The following is a 20,022-nucleotide window of genomic DNA, read 5'->3' on the forward strand; positions in this document are numbered from 1 at the left end:
ATACTGTGGCTCTCCTTTGATGGCAAAGGTAGAGATAAGCTCCTCACTACAAGAGTGGAGGATGCTAATGATTACCAGGTCCTGAAAAATGCACTGATTGATGGGTTTGGTTTAACCACTGAGCAGTACAGGTTGCTGTTCAGAGACACCCAGAAAACTCAGTCTCAGGACTGGTCTGACTTTGTGGATAGTGCCACTAAGGCTTTGGAGGGCTGGTTGCTGGGTAGCAAGGTTACAGATTACACAGGATTGTATAATCTTATGATGAGAGAACAAATTTTAAACAATTGTCAGAACCAGTTGTTGCACCAGCACCTTGTTGATTCAGATCTGACCTCTCCCCAAGAATTGGGAAAGAAGGCAGACAAATGGGTCAGGACAAGGATCAAGCAGAACCAGAACCAGAACCAGGGTGGTCAGAAGAAAGCAGACCAGAAGGGTAATGCAAAGAGTGAACAAAATGACCAGAAGTCTTCACCAGGTCCCCAACAAACCAAAGAGGGTGGGGGTCAGGCTTCCCAGAAGAAGAAGACTCAAGAAGGCCAGTCAAAAAGGTGGTGCCAGTACTGCAAAAGTAAATCTCACTGGTTTAGTGAGTGCACCAAAAGAGGAGGACAAACTCCTGCCACTACAGCCCCTAAGGCAACTGCACCCCCTAGTACAGTCAGTAGTGGTAGTGTACCTCCCAAGGCATTAGTTGGGTTAACCTTGGGAACTGAGGGGTCTGACAACTTAGTTGGCACACTCACTCAGGCTGTCCTTGTCTGTACAGGGGATATGGATATAACCCCTGAGATAAGTCCCAATACTTTGGGCAAATACAGGCAGACGCCTTTGATTAATGGCAAAATGGCTCAGGCCTATAGGGACACTTGTGCCAGTGTCACCATGGTGACACCTAACTTTGTGGACCCTGGACAGATCATGCCAGGTACTGATTTCCTGGTGACCAATGCCAGCAATGTCACTACTAGTCATAGTGTGGCAATTGTGGCTTTCTCCTGGGGTGGAGTGAAGGGACAAAAGAAAGTTGTAGTCAGTTCAGACCTCCCAGTTGATTGTTTGTTGGGCAATGATTTGGAGTCATCACAATGGTCAGAAGTGGAGCAGAGGACTCACATGGAAATGTTAGGCTTGCCAGCACATGTGCTTGCTTTGACTAGGTCACAGGCCAGAAAATGCCCCACTGAACAGGTGCTGGATCCTGAAATGATGGACCAGACACCTTCCAAGAAGAAGAGCAGTAAGGGTAAGGCTTTGCCTTCCCCCTTGCCCCAGGTTGAGGATCAAGTCTCTGAGGAGGCTGATCTGGAAGAGCTGAGGGAAACTGAGCCTAAAGAGCTTGAACTTGATCAAGTTGAGTTTCTGGGCTCAGGGGGACCCTCCAGAGCAGACCTGGGGAAGGAACAGTTGAGCTGCCCTTCCCTTGAACCCCTCAGACAGCAGGCTGCTGCTGAGGCTGCAGGGAATGCCACAGGTGCCCACAGGGTATACTGGGAAGATGGACTCCTGTACTCTGAGTCAAGAGACCCCAAGCCTGGTGCAACCAGGAGGCTGGTCATCCCCTTGTCTCTGAGAGGTTTCCTTCTCACCTTGGCCCATGAGATTCCCCTTGCAGGTCACTTAGGTCAGACAAAGACTTGGGACAGGCTTGTCTCACACTTTCACTGGCCCCATATGAATGAGAATACCAAGGAGTTTTGTCGCTCCTGTGTCACTTGCCAAGCCAGTGGTAAGTCAGGTGGCACAACAAAGGCCCCCCTCATACCACTACCTGTGGTGGGGGTTCCCTTTGAAAGAGTGGGGATTGACATTGTTGGTCCAATGGAACCCCAGACAGCATCAGGGCACAAGTTTATACTGGTGGTGGTGGATCATGCCACCAGGTATCCTGAAGCTATTCCACTTAGGACCACTACAGCACCTGTAGTGGCAAGGGCCCTAGTTGGAGTGTTCTCCAGAGTGGGCTTCCCTAAGGAGGTTGTTTCTGACAGAGGTACAAACTTCATGTCAGGATATCTGACTGCAATGTGGAAGGAGTGTGGTGTGAACTACAAGTTCACCACACCCTACCACCCACACTGCAATGGGCTTGTTGAGAGATTCAACAGGACCCTCAAAGGGATGATTCATGGGCTACCTGAAACTCTTAGGAGAAGATGGGATGTCCTGATCCCCTGCCTCTTGTTTGCTTACAGAGAGGTCCCACAGAAGGGGGTTGGCTACAGCCCTTTTGAGCTTCTGTATGGACATCCTGTAAGAGGACCCCTGTGTTTGGTGAAGGAAGGATGGGAGAGACCTCTCAAAAAGCCTGCAACCAACATAGTGGACTATGTACTTGGTCTCCGCTCCAGGATGGCTGAGTATATGGAAAAGGCATCCAAAAACCTTGAGGCCAGCCAAGAACTTCAAAAAGCTTGGCATGACCAAAAGGCTGTTCTGACTGTGTACCAGCCAGGACAGAAGGTGTGGGTGCTGGAGCCAGTGGCCCCAGCAGCTCTGAAAGACAAATGGTCTGGGCCCCACACCATCATTGAGCAAAAGGGAGAGGTTACCTACTTGGTGGACCTTGGAACTCCCAGGAGCCCTCTCAGAGTGCTCCATGTTAACAGGCTCAAGGCATATGTTGACAGGAAGGACATGAGCTTGCTCATGGCCACAGATGAGGGACAGGAGGAAGAGAGTGACCCTCTCCCAGACCTGCTCACTCAGAATCCTGATGATGGATCAGTTGATGGTGTTGTCTTTTGTGGCAGCCTCACTGAACATCAGCAACAGGATTGCAGGCAAGTTCTGCAATCCTACAGACATATGTTCTCTCTGACACCCAGCCAAACTGATTGGTGTACCCATGATGTTGACACTGGAGACAGTCTGCCTGTCAAGAGTAAAATCTACAGGCAGCCTGATCATGTTAGAGACTGCATCAAAACTGAAGTGCAGAAAATGTTGGAGCTGGGAGTCATTGAGCCCTCAGATAGCCCTTGGGCTAGCCCAGTAGTTCTAGTGCCAAAACCTCACACCCAGGGTGGTAAGAGAGAGATGAGGTTTTGCGTAGACTACAGAGGCCTCAATGCAGTCACTAAGACTGATGCCCACCCAATACCAAGAGCAGATGAACTTATAGATAAATTGGCTTCTGCCAACTTCTTAAGTACATTTGATTTGACAGCTGGGTATTGGCAAATCAGGTTAGCTGAGGAGGCCAAACCCAAGACAGCATTTTCTACCCCTGGAGGGCATTATCAATTTGTGGTAATGCCCTTTGGACTGAAAAATGCACCTGCCACCTTCCAAAGGTTGGTGAATCAAGTCCTCACTGGGCTGGATGACTTCTGTGCAGCATATCTAGACGATATTGCTGTCTTTAGCTCCACCTGGGAGGATCACCTGGTCCACCTGAGGAAAGTGTTAGAGGCCCTGCAAAAGGCAGGCCTCACTATCAAGGCCACAAAGTGCCAGATAGGGCAGACACAGGTTGTATACCTGGGCCACCTTGTAGGTGGAGGCCAGGTTCAGCCACTGGAGAGTAAGATACAGGCCATCAAGGACTGGACTCCTCCAATCACCCAGACTCAGGTTCGAGCTTTCTTGGGCCTGACTGGGTACTATAGGAAGTTTGTCAGAAATTATGGGTCCATAGTGACCCCTCTTAATGACCTGACAAGCAAAAAGATGCCAAAGAAAGTTCAGTGGACAGCAAGCTGTCAGAAAGCATTCAATGACCTAAAGCAGGCCATGTGCACAGCACCTATCCTAAAGAGTCCAGATTACTCCAAGCCATTCATTGTCCAAACAGATGCTTCTGAGTTGGGTGTGGGGGCTGTTCTGTCTCAACTGAATTTTGATGGTAATGATCAGCCTATTGCTTTCATTAGTAGGAGGTTGACACCCAGAGAGAAAAATTGGTCAGCTATTGAGAGGGAGGCCTTTGCTGTGGTCTGGGCCCTGAAGAAGCTGAGGGCCTACTTGTTTGGCACTCACTTCACCATTCAGACAGACCATAAGCCCCTCTTGTGGCTAAATCAGATGAAGGGTGAAAACCCCAAACTGCTTAGGTGGTCCATTTCCCTACAGGGGATGGATTTTACAGTGGAACATAGACCTGGTACTGATCACAGCAATGCTGATGGGCTCTCCAGGTATTTCCACTTAGAGCAAGAAGACTCACCTGGTCAAGGTTAGTTTATTGTCCCAAAGTTTGGGGGGGGGTCATGTAGGAGAGTAGGGTCTGCAATCCTATGATCACCCAGATTTTTGCTTTTTGCTGCACTGGTTTACGACTTTCCCTGGCTGTGGGCCTGCTAATCAGACCCACAGCCTAGCTGTTCTCTCTATCCAAATTGTACTCAGGTACTGAATTGGCACTGGGCCCTCTCCAAGTCCCTGTACCCAGGGCTGAGGTGTACCCAGAAGTCTCCCAGGGGCTGAAGCATGTATTATGCCACCCCCCTGGGCTGACTAACTAAACTGGCACAACTGGCTGCACGACAGCTGGGGCAAGGTGGTGTACTCACCCTTTGCTTTAGATATAGTATACCTATATCTAACCCTAAAATGGACACACAGATCCCCTATCAGTCACTCCTATGGCAGGCCTTAACAATCCTGAAGGCAGAGTGCTTGGAATCGTGTGAGATGGTGCTCTGGCATGAGCTGAGCCTGTCTGCGGCTTTCGGGATCTATCCCTTAGCCGATTCCATGATATCGCATACCATATACTCTTAAGTGCATTATAATCCTCGCGGTTAAATGCCAACTCTGGTATCGCTTTATCAAAACATGTCGAGTAAGGTGTCATACGAATTGGAATACTAACCCCTCGCCAATTCTGGCGACGGGGTTAGCATTCCACCCTTCTAGAGGGACACGACATGCATGTAACCTATAACCCGGTTAAAAGTCAGACAGAGCCTTAGCATCCACAAAATGGATGCTGCCACCGAGACACAAGTCTGCCCTCCTGCTGCTGGGAGTCCTCCCAGAGCAGGAGATAAGGACAAAGGGTTTCCTGCCAGGGGCGGTGCCAGCACCGTCCCAGACAGGGTTTTGTGTATTGTAGGTAGGCAGGGCTTCAGAGGAAGGTGACTGCACGTGGCACCCCGGTGCTCACTGTGCATAGGCTGGCTTAAACCAGTTCCAGGGACACTCCAGACCCTGTGCTGGGGAAAAGCCCGCCAAGGAAGTGGGTGTAACCACCCCCCTCCTGGTCCCACCCCTAGGGCAGGACTTAGTCGCGTGCCAGCCCCCTTTTCCAAGATAAAGGTAGAGACTGGCCCCCTTCCAAATCAGATCATCTTTGGAATCAAGATACCACTTTCCACGAAAGGACTTCACGATTTCTTCCTCAAGATTCTCCCTTGTGGCTAAGGAGTAGTCACCCTGCATCCGCAGGCACCATCCAAGAACACTGCGGTCTGCTGCACGTCCTTCCTCCGGAATCCGACTGCCCAGCTCGACGAGACCCGGCTTCCCTGGCACCTCTGACCTCTACCCACCTCTACAGCACAGCTGAGAACCGTGGGTGCGACGAGACCTCGAGGGACCGGCCATCGCCAAGACTGCACGACTTCTGCACAGCAAGCCCACCGAGTAATTTCCTGGTGAGTGCTTTGGGGTCCGAGAAGCCCCCACCCTGAGCAGCTCCAGCACCGAAGAGCAGCCCCCCAGCATCTCCACGATCGGCGTGGGGCCCCTCTGCTTTTTGCTGCTCACCGCGTTGTTTGGCTACTAGCCCGCTGGCTTGTGGCCTTCCGAACGACGCCCGACGACAACACTGCTGCTGGTCTGGTTGCTCCAGACTGGCCCTTGCTTCCCTCCATCGGAGAAGTACCCTGGACCCTCCTGGTCCGGATAAGACGCCATTTTAGGTCCACCGCGTGGGCCTTGCATTTGCCAAGACTTGTTGCCCAATCCTGGGTCCAGCGACGTCGACAGCAAGAACCTTCGTGGGACAGCTCGCACCTCCATCCTGGTCGCCGACAACGCCTCCTGGTCCGAGAGACTGCAGAGCCCAGCAGCGCCCACTCACCTGACTGCGGGGACTTCGCCCGGTGCCATCCTGGTGCCCACTTAATCACTGGCTAGTGATTCAAGAACTTGGTCCCCTCTGCTTTCAGGTTTTCTTCTTCCTTGATCCAGGCTTGGATCCATTGAACTTTCCTTCACTGGTCGCCTGCCAGCAACTTCCTTCTTCCAGGCTCCTGGTCCGGCAACGAGATTCCCGACGTCTTTTCAGACCTATGCAGCTGCAGCCCCTGGGCTAGGTAACTTCGGCACTTCGGTGTCCCAGCATAGCCTCACTATCCTAGGGTCAGGATCCACTGTCGTTTTCTCCCTACCAGGTCGGGTTCGCCCGTGAACACTAACTTTGCCTTTACTAGCTTCCATAGACTTTGTCCCGCATCCCGCGTGAGAGTGCACACTCTGCACCCGAGTCCCCTAGGTCTCCTAGAAGTAATCTAACGATTCCCTAGTCAAGTCCTAGCGATTCCAAAGCCTATTAGTACTGTACTTACCTGCTAGTAATTTCGCATTCCACTTTTAGAGTATATGGTTTTTCGTGCCCCTCGGGCATTTGTGTATAACGTGCTAACTTAAGTATTTTCATAAGAGTTTTGTTGTGTGCTTAGCACCCTGTCCTCATAAAGAGTACAGGGTTGTTGTGATCCTAATAAATACATTGTTTATTTTCATAACACTTGTGTGGTGTCCTTTCACTGGGTGTTCAAGGGGTAATGTGATGGTAAAACAGCTGGCTTAACACCCCCTCTAGAGTCTTAGCCTTAGACTGCTCGTATCCATGCTACTAGGATAGCTGGTCTATAAGGTTGACTTACAACCAATCATCAATAAGGGTTGTTTGGACTGATATATAGTGATCACTAGAATAGTGAACACTGCACATCAGGCCAACTTCTCACAATGCCCTTCAAGAATCTGTTAACAATCGGGGACTTCAACAAAGAAGGCTGATCAGGTAGCCACATGAAGGCGGAAAGGGCAGAAAGGTAACCCTTGATAGTGCCCAGAGCAGAGCCCTGCTGGGCAAGAGAAAAAAGGAAGAGGAGAACCTCAGAAAGGGGGGCAGAGAGTGGATCCACAGCCTTTGCTGTGCACCATGCCACAAATCTGTTCCACCTGCAGGCGTATACCGACTTTGTGGAGGGACGCCTGGCTGCCAGAATCACATTACAAACTTCAGGAGGCAAGTCGAATGGCCTCAACTGCCGCCGCTCAATCTCCAAACATGGAGGTGGAGACTGGACATGTTCGGGTGGAGGACCGTCCCCTGCTGCTGTGACAGAAGGTCCTCCTGAAGAGGCAGACGAATCGGGGGATCGACAGACATGCTGAGTAGCTCTGGATACCAATATCTTTGTGCTCAGTCCGGAGCCACAAGGATAACTTGGGCCCGGTCGCGCCTGATGTTCTTCAGCACTCTGGGCAGAAGTGGTATAGGCGGAAAAGCGTACACCAGACCGCAGCTCCACTCGCGACGAAAAGCGTCTCCGAGCGAGTGCCGCCTTGGAAATGCCAACACGCAGAACTGATGACATTGCGCGTTCTCTTCGGTGGCGAATAGATCTAACCAAGGCTCTCCCCACTGCTGAAAGAGACCTTGCGCCACGTCCGAGTTCAGATGCCATTCGTGATCCATCATGCACCAGCGGCTGAGTTTGTCCGTCCTGGCGTTCAGGGAACCTGCCAGGTGTTGAACCACCAGGGTGACGCCCTGAGTGTTCCAGCCATGTCCAGAGGCGCAGCGCCTCCTGACAAAGGGTCCACAACCCCACTCCGCCCTGTTTGTTGCAGTACCACATGGCGGTGGTGTTGTCCATGCACACCTGCACTACACTTCCCCGGACAGAGGGAAGGAATGCTTTCAGTGCAAGCCGGATCGCCCGCAGCTCCAGAAGGTTGATGTGGAGCCGGGACTCTGCCGGAGACCAGAGGCCTCTGATCTCCCCCTCTCCCATGTGGCGTCCCCATCCCAGGAGGGACGCATCGGTCACTACTACGTGCTCCGGTTGGGGAAGGGAGAGAGATATGCTGCTGACCCAATCGCGGTTCGTGAGCCACCACTGCAACTGTTTCGCAGTGCCCTCCGAGATCCGGACGTAGTCGGACAGGTCGCCCTGATGCTGTGCCCACTGAAACTTCAGGTCCCACTGCAGAGCCCGCATCCGCCACCGGGCGTGCTGCACCAGAAGGATGCAGGAGGCCATCAGCCCCACGAGCCGCAGCGTCAACCTGACCGAGACTCGGGATAAAGGCTGAAAGATCGGAATCAGAGCCCGAATATCCCGAACCCGCTGTTCGGGAGGATAAACCCGAAACTGCAGTCCAGAACCGCTCCGATGAAGAGGAGCTTCAGAGAAGGACACAGGTGTGACTTCGGCACGTTGATGGAGAACCCCAGTGAGTGCAGGAGGTCGGCCGTAGACTGGAGGTGGGAGACGACTGTTTGGGGTGAGCCCGCCTTCAACAACCAGTCGTCGAGATAGGGGAAGACTGAAACCCCAATCTGCGCAGATGAGCTCCGACCACCGCCATCACTTTCGTGAACACCTGTGGGGCGCTGGTAAGGCCGAAGGAGAGCACGGTAAAGTGAAAGTGATTGTGGCCTACCGTGAACTGCAGGTATTGCCGGTGGGCCAGCAGGACGGGGATGTGGAAATACGCGTCCTGCAAGTCCAACGCTACCATCCAGTCTTCTGGGTCCAGGGCAGCTAGGACCTGAGCCGAAGTCAGCATCTTGATCTTGAACTTCTCCTTCCGGAGGAAGCCGTTGACGCTCCTTAGATCCAAGATAGGGCGTAGGCCCCCTTTGCCCTTCTTGGGTACCAGAAAGTAGTGGGAATAGCAACCACGTCCTACTTCTGGCCCAGGAACGCGCTCGATGGCCCCCTTGGCCAAGATGGCCGTAACTTCCTCCTGCAGAAGTTGCAAGTGATCCCCCGACATGTGGTGGTACTGCGGTAGCATGGCTGGAGGGGTCGCCTCGAAGAAGAGGGAGTAGCCCCTTCGGACGATTTGCAGCACCCACCTGTCCGATGTGATGGAGCGGGAGTGGAGGAGGTGATGGCGAACCCTGCCCCCACTGGTGTCAAATGGGCCTAAAAACTCAGACTAGGAGGATTTTGAGGCAGATGCTGCAGGGGCGGGTGTGGACTGGCCTTGCCTGTGTCCCCCGGCTCCGCCACGGCAGTTACCACGTCCGCGTTGAGGTGGGTTCTGCGGCCTGTGGCTAGCTGGACGTGAGGGGGCGCCCCTACCTTGGCTACGAAAGGGACTAAAGGCGGAAGTCTGCTGGCGTTGGCCGAGGCCCAAGGACTTGGCCGTAGCCCTGGAGTCCCTAAAACGTTCCAGCGCACTGTCCGCCTTGTCGCCAAAAAGACGACGGCCATCAAAGGGCATGTCCATAAGGAATGCTTGGACATCGCCCGAAAAGTTGGCGGACCTTAGCCAAGCATGGCGGCGAACCGACACCGTTGTTGCAATCGCTCTGCCTAGTGAGTCTGTGGTATCCAGTCCACACCGAATGGAATATCGTGCTGCGTCCCTTCCCTCCGCCAGGGCCTGGGTTAGCTTTGCCTGGACCTCCGCCGGGCACTGCGGCAGCACTTCCGCAACCGTATCCCACAAAGACTGAGAATAATGGCCCAATAGGCAGGCGGTGTTGACCAACCGCAACCCCAAACTCAGTGAGGAGAACAGCTACTTCCCGAACTGATCGTACCTTTGGGATTCCCGATCCGGAGGGGCGGTCGGGAATGCGGTCTGGAAAGTAGAGGCCTGGATGGCCAGGCTCTCAGGGGTGGGATGAACGGACAGGAAACTGGGGTCGCCCGGAGCCGGGCGGTGGCGTCGGGCCACGTTCCGATCCATAGGGAGGCCTGTGGAGGGCTTGGACCAGGTGCTCACCTGAATGTCAGTGAGGACCTCGTTGAACGGCAGGAGAGGCTCCGAGGAGCTTGCCTGCGGTTTGAGTACCTCAGTGAGGTTAGTCCTCACGGCCGCGACTGGGAGCTCAAGAGCCAGGGCCTTGGCTGCTCGAGTCAACACCACGCTGTACGGAGCCCCCTCATCCGTAGCCACGGTAGGAGGGGAGACAAAACCAGTGTCGGACGAAGTGTCCAGACCGCTGGCCTCCCCAAGTTCGTCCGTCCATCCGTTCAGTCCTGACTCAACTGGCACGGCAGTGCCAGAGGGTCCTCAGTCCCCTCCCAATCCCCCTCGTCCTCCATCTCCTGAAGGTCAGGAAAAATTGATAGAGCCGGATCGTCGGTGAAGGGCTCACCTATCGGTGTCGAAGATGGCGCCGCTCCGACACCGGATCCGGACCGGGGACGACGCAGCCCGAGGACGGCGCCGGGGGCGTCATCCTTGGTGACGCCGCCGGCGGAGGGGTCGTAAGGTCGATCGGTGTCGACACGGCTCCAGGTCTGGATCCTGAGGAGCCCTGCGGCGTCTGGACCGAAGTCGTCGACGGCGCCGGGGCCGTAGCACCCGACGGCGCCGGGGCCGAAGCCGCCGGCCCGCTTGGGCTCCCAGACGGGTCTGCGGGGCCCGAAGGCACCTCGACGGAACCCGACGGAGGGAAGCGCGACCTCATGGCAGTGAGGAAGGCGCTGATCTCCTTCGGCGTCGCGTTCACCCCAGGGACTGGCGGGTGTGGAGATGGACGCGCCGCTTGTGGGCGGTGTCGCCCGAACCCCTGGCCACATCGCCCGAGCGTAGGGGGGAGTCTGAAGAGTTATGTCGCTTCTTCGAATTCTTGTGCCTCGACTTACCTGAGGACTTTGAACCAGACGAGTGGAATCGACTCGCCGAGCTGTGATGACTGTGGCCCCGCGACCGGTCCCTCGACCTCCTCCTGGACCGGGACTACGAGCGGCGGGGGGGCCGTCTGCCGGATCTCGAGTCGCTTACGGGACCGCTCCCGCCTAGCTTTTGATGTCAAGGACCGGCAGTCGGGGCACGACTTGTCATCATGGTCGGCCCAAGGCAATAAAGGCACCGACGGTGGAGGTCGGTAACCGACATCAGTCGGTTACAGTCGTCACAGGGCTTGAACCGGGCATCCCTACCGGCACCAGAGTCGATAACGACTCGAGAAGATCCAAATTAGATCGAAAAAAAGTTAGTCAAAAAGTGACTAAGGAGTACTGCTCTTCCCGGATCTGCGCTTGCTGGTGCGGAAAAAAGAAGAACTGACGTCAGAGCGCGAGGGCAGCGTCTAAGTACTCCGACGACGTCATCCCGGCGACCACGACGCCGACGACGGACGCGGAGCCGCAGACGACGCCTACCGACGAGCAGGGGTACTGCTACCCAAAACTTTCCGGATCCAGTCTGACGCCTGGTAATATTCTAGGGTAAGGAATCTACCACTAACCTGTTTCTTTCAGATGCACAAATCTAATGGGTACCACCATCATCTATCTTCCATTTCTCTGTGTCAGGCTCCAGTAAAAAGTATAGCTGCAGTACTGATTATGGTGTCTACCTGGTGGACCAGAATTGAGGGAGGAAAAGGGGATACCTATAACAGAGTGGGAGAATTCCTGCCTCTCCCTGCAAAATACATATTGCTGTATCATTGATATTTAATAACTTATCAAATAAAAAACAATAAATAATCAAACCCTGAAGAGGCTCGTTGCATATCTTTAAGACTCAAAGCATGCAGTGAATGTAGAAGCACATTCCACTAGTCTGTCTAATTACCGCTAGAAGTTATGTCTTATGCATTGCATGGAAGAGAATGAGTCCAAAAGCAATTGTTATGTCCCACACTCAACAAGTGCAACGTGTAATCTGTGTCTCACTCTGTTGAACTAACTTCTTTTTCACATTTCAGCTTCAGCTCTGGAAACTGTACATTCTGGAAGAGGGTTTGGGTAGGGCATATTGTAGACACGTTTTTTATACTCTATAGTTCACATCAATATGAATCCCAAGGAATACAGAAACGTCAAAACATTAATAGGTGAAACAAGACAGTGCAAAAATCCTTGAGAAATTGTCTTACCTTGACCTTTTCTTCCAAGCGACCTAGACGTACATGTCCTCCTAGTATTTTGTTTAGAAAATTGTGTTTTTCATGCTCTAAACTTTTAGCCTGAAAATTAAAAGTACGTGAATGAAAACGATTCTGAAATCAGTGAAACGAAGTTACATAGCTGTAAAATTATTTTAATCCAGTTGGAGAAAACTGCACATTACTAAGTAGTCTGAGATAAAAGCGTGGGCACTTTTGGCCCTCATAACAAACCATTATACCTAAAAGTCCCCTTTCAAATTGCCTACAGAACGTTTTGCTCAAGTCCTTTTGCTCTAGCTGTTAAATGGGTGGGCTGCAATAATTTTTTTATAGGCATGGCTTTCTATGTTTAGGCATAACTTCGTCAAAAAGTACAATAAGTAGTACGGCGAGAGAAAAGACTTTAAATTCGCTCCCTTCAGCCATGGACTTCAATGTGTTTTCATGGTTTCCATCGTTTGGCTGGCATTTCATGGATGGTTACATTGTCCTATTTGTGTTCACATTATGTTTTGATGATGGGGCATACGTAGTTATGTTAGAGTGCAGATACAACACTACGTGTACCTTGCAATTGAAAGCCACTTATTGCTCTTTGATGTATTTACTTTGCTGCGAAAATAACATGAATTGCTGGATTATGGCTTTATTTGTTTAGGGCGTGTGGCTGTTTTAGAGGGTCATAACGATAGTGCTTTTCACTAATCACCATTGCACATTCAGTAGTTGTATTGTCTTGATAAAGTGGCTAATTAACAGTTTTTTATTCAGAATGTTAACAAATGCACATGCATAAGCTTTCTGAAGGATGGACCTTTGTCAAGAAAATCTGATATGCAATATTTTGTTCTGAATGCATTTTAAGTTAACAATCAACAAACAGGAAGATGGAGAGAGATGCTGTTTCCGGTGTTCAGGACATTCTCTCTAGCACGCATTAACAACATAAGGTACTGAAAGCTAAAGGAAGAGGACACACAAGTTCCTTAATTCATAGTGGATGCACTTCATAGACATATTAGCCAGAACATGAACTCAAGGATACGGGAGTAAAAGCACATCAAGCACTCAGCCCACTCTGGTTGCATGCTTTATCTCCGGGCTCGTTCAACACTGCAGCATCGGTTTTGTTAATGGAAATCTAGCCGGGGATTCTTTGTAGCACCTCAACAGCACCCTTAGTATATGAATGTATACTTCTGACAATTCAATGATATCTCCCATCTCAAAGCCTTGAACTAGAGAGGCTTTCAAAACCTTCCCAAAAAATTGAATCACAGCAGAATGATTCTTTTTATTCATGTTTTCTTGTGGCACGTTTAAAAACAAGAGCACTTGTTAGGACCATAGATGTTCTTTGGTCAACATGTTTCAACCTGCTGTGAACTACGACTGGATCGGGGGGCCTTCATCTGGATGCTGTAAGAGGCACTAATCAGCCTTTTCTACACAGATGTGACTTTGCTAGAGTGCTGCATGAGGGTTCCAAAATGAGCTCTAGGACTGTAGCAATTCAATTTGGGAAGGGTTTCCTCTTCTAGGTACAGTAAACGCACTTAAATTGACAAGGTAGATATGTAATGGTTATTAGCACTACTGGGTACCACACTTGGACATTTCTAAATGCTTAAGTATCTCCTAATTCATCCAGTGAAGTCCTTGGTGCGCTCAGCTCATTGGATGCACAGTCACCCGTGTGCTTGTTGAGGCCTGTGACTGATGGAAACAGCAAATGTTTGCCACTTTCCGAAAGATGCACTGCACTTTCAGACTGGTCCTCATCTACCAGGCTGTCTGACATCTGGAAAGCACATACTACTCTCATGTCCATTGATCTTTCCTCACCAACATTATTTCCTTACGTCAATCTCAGGCATGGTATTGAGTACATGAATCCTTGCACACAACTCATCAGATCATTAATCAATCATACAGTATGTAGGCCGAATATCCCAGTCGATCCAACATGTGGGCCATCTGAGAGCCTGGTGGATACATGACAAGCAGATCATAGACCTTCTAAGGAAGTGAACCAAACTCTATTTCTAACAAAATTCAGGGTTGCTGAAGTAATTGCAGATCTTATGGAAACATTTATTACCACAGGGACAAAAAGGGGGAGTTGCTTTACTGGCTACCCAGGGAAAGGAAGTGGCTAGAAATGGTAGGAGTATCAAGGAAACATCTAGTATGCTTGCAAGAAACAACAGTATTGCCAGTAACTTTGCTGAATAGTTGTAAGATATTGTGTACATATTAGCATCACAGCATCTCTGGAGCTCTCTGGCATCTTCTCAGGCCTTTCCATTGGAAGGCATTCACAGGCTGAGGGCTTCAGGCAGAAGTCTTGAGAGAGGAGCTGTCAAGTACTGCAGTCAGTAAAAACAATGGGGCCAAACAGCCTAATCCTCGAGCAACTCTTATGAGGAACGCTCCCAAACCTGTCGATGATGTTTGAAGCATCAATGTGAGGGGTGTTCTGCCCCTGAAGTCAAAATACTGGCAGAGTCATTGACAAATTATCTGTTTGGGACGGTCGCATCACCATTGCGACTTTATGTGTCAACGCTCAACCTGCCATAACATTCAATGCAATGTTCTAGCTTTAGAACACCAGTGGAAAGACCCATTTCCTGTTGTGTTGTGCAGACACCCAGTTGCTTGTACTTCAATGGCTTTTGTGTGAAGTGACCCAAGTCAATTTTATCTTCAGATGCTGGGTCATAGAAATAGCTAGACTGACCACTGCAAAATAGGGATGCAACCAACAATTTAGGTATCTGGCATTATTAGTCATAAAAGACTGCTCAACAAGTTGGGCATGAAGCACTAGTTACTACTTGTGTAACGATATATCTGTAAGAGACATTAGTTAGTGATATATTCCATACCTTAGAATATCCCCAGGTGTCAGACTGGACCCCGGAAAAAGTTTTGCTAGCCATACCCCGGCGCGTCAGTAGGTGGCGTCCTGCAGCTCCGCGTCTGTCGCTGGCGTCGTATGCGCCGAGATGACGTCACGGAGACTACTTAGGCGCCACCCATGCACACTATACACGACTTTCTGCGCCATGCAGAGCCATGCAAGAAACTGACCACTGGTGCAATGAAACTAGGGCCCTAAAAGGGATGTTCTTAATCCTAGTAATCAGTTGGCAGAACGGGGAGGATGGGTGAGGCGGTAAGGAATCTATCACTAACTAATGTCTCTTGCAGATATATCATTACACAAGTAGTAACTTGTGCATCTGAAAGAGACACGTTAGTGATAGATTCCTTACCTTAGAATAGATACCCCAGCAATACCAACCCCGGTGGAGGGTCTGCGAATAAGATTACACCAGAAAGTCACAGAGAACAGACCGACCAAAGAAGCCGTCTCTCCAGACTTGACTGTCAAGGCAGTAATGCTTGGTAAACGTGTGCAGCGAGGCCCACATAGCTGCCTGACAAATGTCTTGCAAGGGAACACTGCTTCTCACGGCAGTAGTTGCTGCAGTTGCCCTGGTGGAATGGGCCCGCAGCCCCACAGGAGGCTCCTTCTTAGCCAATGAGTAACAGGCCTTAATGCAGAGAATGACCCACCGAGAGATGGTCCGTTTGTGCACAGCCCGACCTTTTTTGGCGCCCACGTAGCCAGCATAGAGCTTGTCAACCATCCGGAACGATTGTGTGCGCTTCAGATAAAACGAGAGCGCACGTTTTGGGTCTAGACGGTGGAGCCTCTCTTCCTCTTTTGAAGGATGCGGAGGTGGAAAGAAGGTGGGCGAAGTGATGGTCTGCTCGATGTGGAAGGGCGTGACAACCTTTGGCAAGAAAGAAGGACGGGTCCTCAAAACCACCTTGTCCGAATGAACAGAAAGGAATGGCGATTTAGAAAAAAGAGCCTGGAGCTCACTCACTCTTCTGGCAGAGGTGACAGCTACCAGGAAAGCCGTCTTGAGAGTGAGAAGATGTAAAGGACAGTTATGAAGGGGCTCAAAGGGAGGGCACATCAGAAAGGTTAAGACAAGATTTAAGTCCCATTGAGGCATTATGAAAGGAAATGGTTAACAACCGGGGACTTAAAAAGAGAAGGCTGATCTGGAAGCTGTAGAAAGGCGGAGATAGCCGAAAGATAACCTTTGATAGTGCCCAGAGCAGACCCCTGCCGGGCTAAAGATAGAAGGAACAGAAAGACTTCAGAGAGAGGGGCAGAGAGGGGATCCACAGCCTTTGCTGTGCACCATGCCACAAATGTGTTCCACCTGCAGGCGTATACCGTCTTAGTGGAGGGACGCCTGGATGCCAGAATTACATCACAGACTTTGGGAGGAATATCAAAAGCTGTCAACTGTCGCTGCTCAATCTCCACGCATGGAGCGGGAGGCTGGACAGGTTCGGGTGGAGAACCGTCCCCTGCTGCTGCGACAGAAGATCCTCCCGAAGAGGCAGTCGGATCGGGGGATCGATCGCCATGCTGAGTAGCTCGGGATACCAGTATCTTCGTGCCAAATCGGGAGCCACAAGGATGACTTGGGCCCGGTTGTGCCGAATCTTCTACAGCACTCTGGGTAGAAGTGGTATAGGTGGAACGGCGTATAGACCGCAACTCCACTCGCGTCAAAAAGTGTCGCAGAGCTAGTGCCGCCTTGGAAATTCCAACGTGCAGAACTGATGACATTGCGCGTTCTCTTCGGTGGCGAATAGATCTAACCAAGGCTCTCCCTACTGCTGAAAGAGACCTTGCGCCTTGTCCGAGTTCAGACGCCACTCGTGATCCATCAAGCACAGGCAGCTGAGCTCGTCCGCCCTGGCGTTCAGAGAACCTGGCAGGTGTTGAACCGCCTTGATGTTCCAGCCATGTCCAGAGGCGCAGAGCCCCTTGACATAGGGTCCAGGACCCCACCCCGCCATGTTTGTTGCAATACCATATGACAGTGGTGGTGTCCGTGAACATCTGTACCACACTTCCCCGGACAGAGGGAAGGAATGCCTTCAGTGCAAGTCGGATCGCCCGAAGCTCCAAAAGGTTGATATGGAGCCGGGACTCCGCCTGAGACCAGAGGCCTCTGAATTGCGCCTCTCCTAAGTGGCCTCCCCATCCCAGGAGGGACGCATCCGTCACCACTGTGTGCTCCAGTTGGGGAAGGGAGAGGGATCTGTCATTGACCCAATCACGATTCCTGAGCCACCACGGAAATTGTTGAGCAGTGCCCTCCGAGATCTGGAAGTGATCAGACAGGTTGCCCTGATGCTGGGCCCACTGGAACTTCAGGTCCCACTGCAGAGCCTGCATGTGCCATCTGGCATGTTGCACTCGCAGGATGCAGGAGGCCATCAGGCCCAGGACCCGAAGGATCATTCTGACTGAAACCCGGGATAGAGGCAGAAAGATCGGAATCATAGCCTCAATATCCTGGACTCGTTGCTCGGGAGGATAAACACGGAACTGCGTTGAATCCAGACAATCTCCGATGGAGGGGAGCTTCTTAAAGGGACTCAGGTGCGACTTGAGGAGGTCGGCCATAGTCTGGAGGTGGGTGACAACTGCCTGGCCTGGCTGATGACGGCTGAAATGCCAGAAACCGGTCCAAGGATGCTTGTTTGCGGTCCAGGGAAGACATGGCTTTGGCAGTTTGGGCTAGACTGTTCCCATGAGGCCCTGGGTCAGACTGATTTGCATATGGCCATGTCTGAACTGGGGTGGCGGAGTGAGCTAAAGAATGGTGATGGATTAAACCCAGATCAGTTGACTGGGGGTGAGTGTTTGATTTGCTCAAGCGCTCCGTTTATCACCCCTTTTTGTACCACTGTATACAAGGCACCTTCCTCCATAGTGGACAGGGGAGAGGCAAACCCCGGGTCAGAGGAGACGTCAAGGCTGCCGGCCTCCTCCAAGTTGTCCGCCTGATCCTGCTCGGAGTCGCATTGGCGAGCAAGAGGGTCCGCGGACCCCTCTCAGTCGTCCTCGGCCTCCGCCGTGTGCGGTACAAACCGCGGGGCAGGGGCCGGGGGAGGAATACAGGGTGTTGAGAACGGCACCGGTCGGGGCAGAACCGGTGCCAAGTCCCAATTCGGATCCCAGGCGTGGGACAAAACCGTCCGGGAACCGGGGCAGAAGCAGAACCAACGGCATCCACTGCGGTGCCACAGGTGAAGCCGAGGACGGCACTGGGGCCGGAGCTGGCAGCACAGGACCTCTTGGTGCCGGAGCCGACGGCGCAGGATCCTGCGGCGCCGGGGCCTTCGGTGGTGGCGACGGCCCAGCAGGATCCTGACACGGGATCGCGGGGCCAAAGGCGCACCGGCAGGAGCCCGGGGCTTAAACAGGCGGTCCATGGCAGCAAGAAACTCTTACACCTGTGTGGGAGTCGCCGACGGACCCGGGTAAGGCGGGTAGGGGGTGGGACTCCCAGGCTCCGAAGGAGCCGCAGTGCGGAACCCCGGTCCCCCTCGTCCACATCCGAGGACCGACGAGGGGACGTCGGAGAGCGACAACGCTTCTTCGACTTCTTTTTGTGTCGTCGCTTACCCGAATCCGAGGGTGAAGACTTGGAGCCCGAGGAGCGGTGATGGTGGCCCTGCGAGCGTTCACGAGAGCGGCCCTGGACCGGAAGTGGTGCTGGGATGAGTGCCGAACTTCAAGGAACTTCCGGCGCCGCTCCCTCAAGGCCTTCGGGCCATGGCCCGACAGTCCAGACAGGACCAGGAGTCGTGGTCGCGCTCCAGGCAGTAGAGACAAACGTTGCGGGGGCCTGCCACCGACATGTTGCGACGGCAGGCCCCACAGGACTTAAAACCTGGCATCCATACGCACCAGAGAAGACCAACAGAAGACAAAAGTCCCCCCCAACATAGTCAAAAAGTGACTAGGGACTTTGACCCCGTACCCTTCCCGTTGGCTTTGAACTGTGCTATGCTGTGTTCTTAATGTTTGCAAGTAATAGTCTTTTTGGGGGTGGGTGGGGGGTGAACGGGTCCTTTCTCCTCCTGGGTTTTCTTTTCGTAGATTAGTTGGGTGGTTGGGCGACAGGCACACTGCGAGTTTATGGGGCTCTTTGGTCTTCAGCAGGGGTGCGGGGTGGGGGGTATAGTTGTTTTTGACATTGTTGGGGGGACTGGGTTGTTTGTTTGAATTTTCTTGTTACTTGCAAGGTGAAGGAAAGGCGCACTCCTGTTTTTTGCAGTTGCTCTGGGTGTGGGGCGGGGGAGGGGCTGAACACGGGGATGGGGGGTAGGGGACTTCGGTTATTGTGTTGGAACGTGAACGGGTTGGGGGATGGGATTAAGAGGAGGGTGGTGTTGCAATTGCTGAAACGTTTGACTCCAGATGTTGTCTTACTGCAGGAGACTCATTTGCTTCGGCAACAAGTGCTACGCTTTGAATAGGCGTGGTTATCGCCTTGTGGCGCACTCGGGTTTCACTTCGGGCTCTAGGGGGGCGGGCATTCTGGTTCGGACCTCCCTCCCCTTGGCCGTTGATGATGTCATATTGGATGATAAGGGACGATACGCCGCCATTGTGGGGCGCTGGGAGGGGAAGGTTCTTATTCTGATTTCTGTGTACGTGCCTCCGGGCCTCCAGGCCACCACCTTTGCTGATCTGAGTGGACTTATCCTGGGCCTCCCCGAGGGTCTGCTTTTGGTTGGGGGTGACTTTAATGCGGTGGTCTCGGGAATGCATGATCGTCACCCTCCCAGGGAACTGCCGAGGGCCCAGACTTGGTTGAGCGACTTCCTGGAGACGTTGGGGCTCACTGATTGCTGGCGGTTGCTTCACCCGGGACAGTTGCAATATACCTATCATTCTGGTGCTCATGGTAGTCTCTCGAGGTTAGATAACGTTTTACTGCCCTCGGCCCATGCATCCCTCATACGGGAAGTTAAACATCTGGCACGGGGTATCTCGGACCATTCTCCGCTTTGGCTGGTGGTTGACGCACGGCAGGGTTCGGCGGGCCGAGTGGCTCCGATCAACCCCTGGTATTTGA

At 52.3% G+C, this 20,022-nt stretch overlaps 1 protein-coding gene across 2 annotated transcripts in view; it reads right to left on the reverse strand.

The window, feature by feature from the left end:
* Positions 1-20,022, reverse strand: part of CEP89 (centrosomal protein 89) — a 1,224,823-nt gene that overhangs the window by 253,417 nt on the left and 951,384 nt on the right. For both annotated transcript variants that reach the window (XM_078670561.1, XM_078670562.1), the window contains exon 17: positions 12,038-12,127. In XM_078670561.1, the coding sequence (XP_078526687.1) occupies positions 12,038-12,127 (90 nt within the window). The remainder of the gene's footprint in view (positions 1-12,037; positions 12,128-20,022) is intronic.

Source organism: Lissotriton helveticus, chromosome 12 (assembly GCF_964261635.1).
Source record: "Lissotriton helveticus chromosome 12, aLisHel1.1, whole genome shotgun sequence".
Lineage (NCBI taxonomy): Eukaryota > Metazoa > Chordata > Amphibia > Caudata > Salamandridae > Lissotriton > Lissotriton helveticus.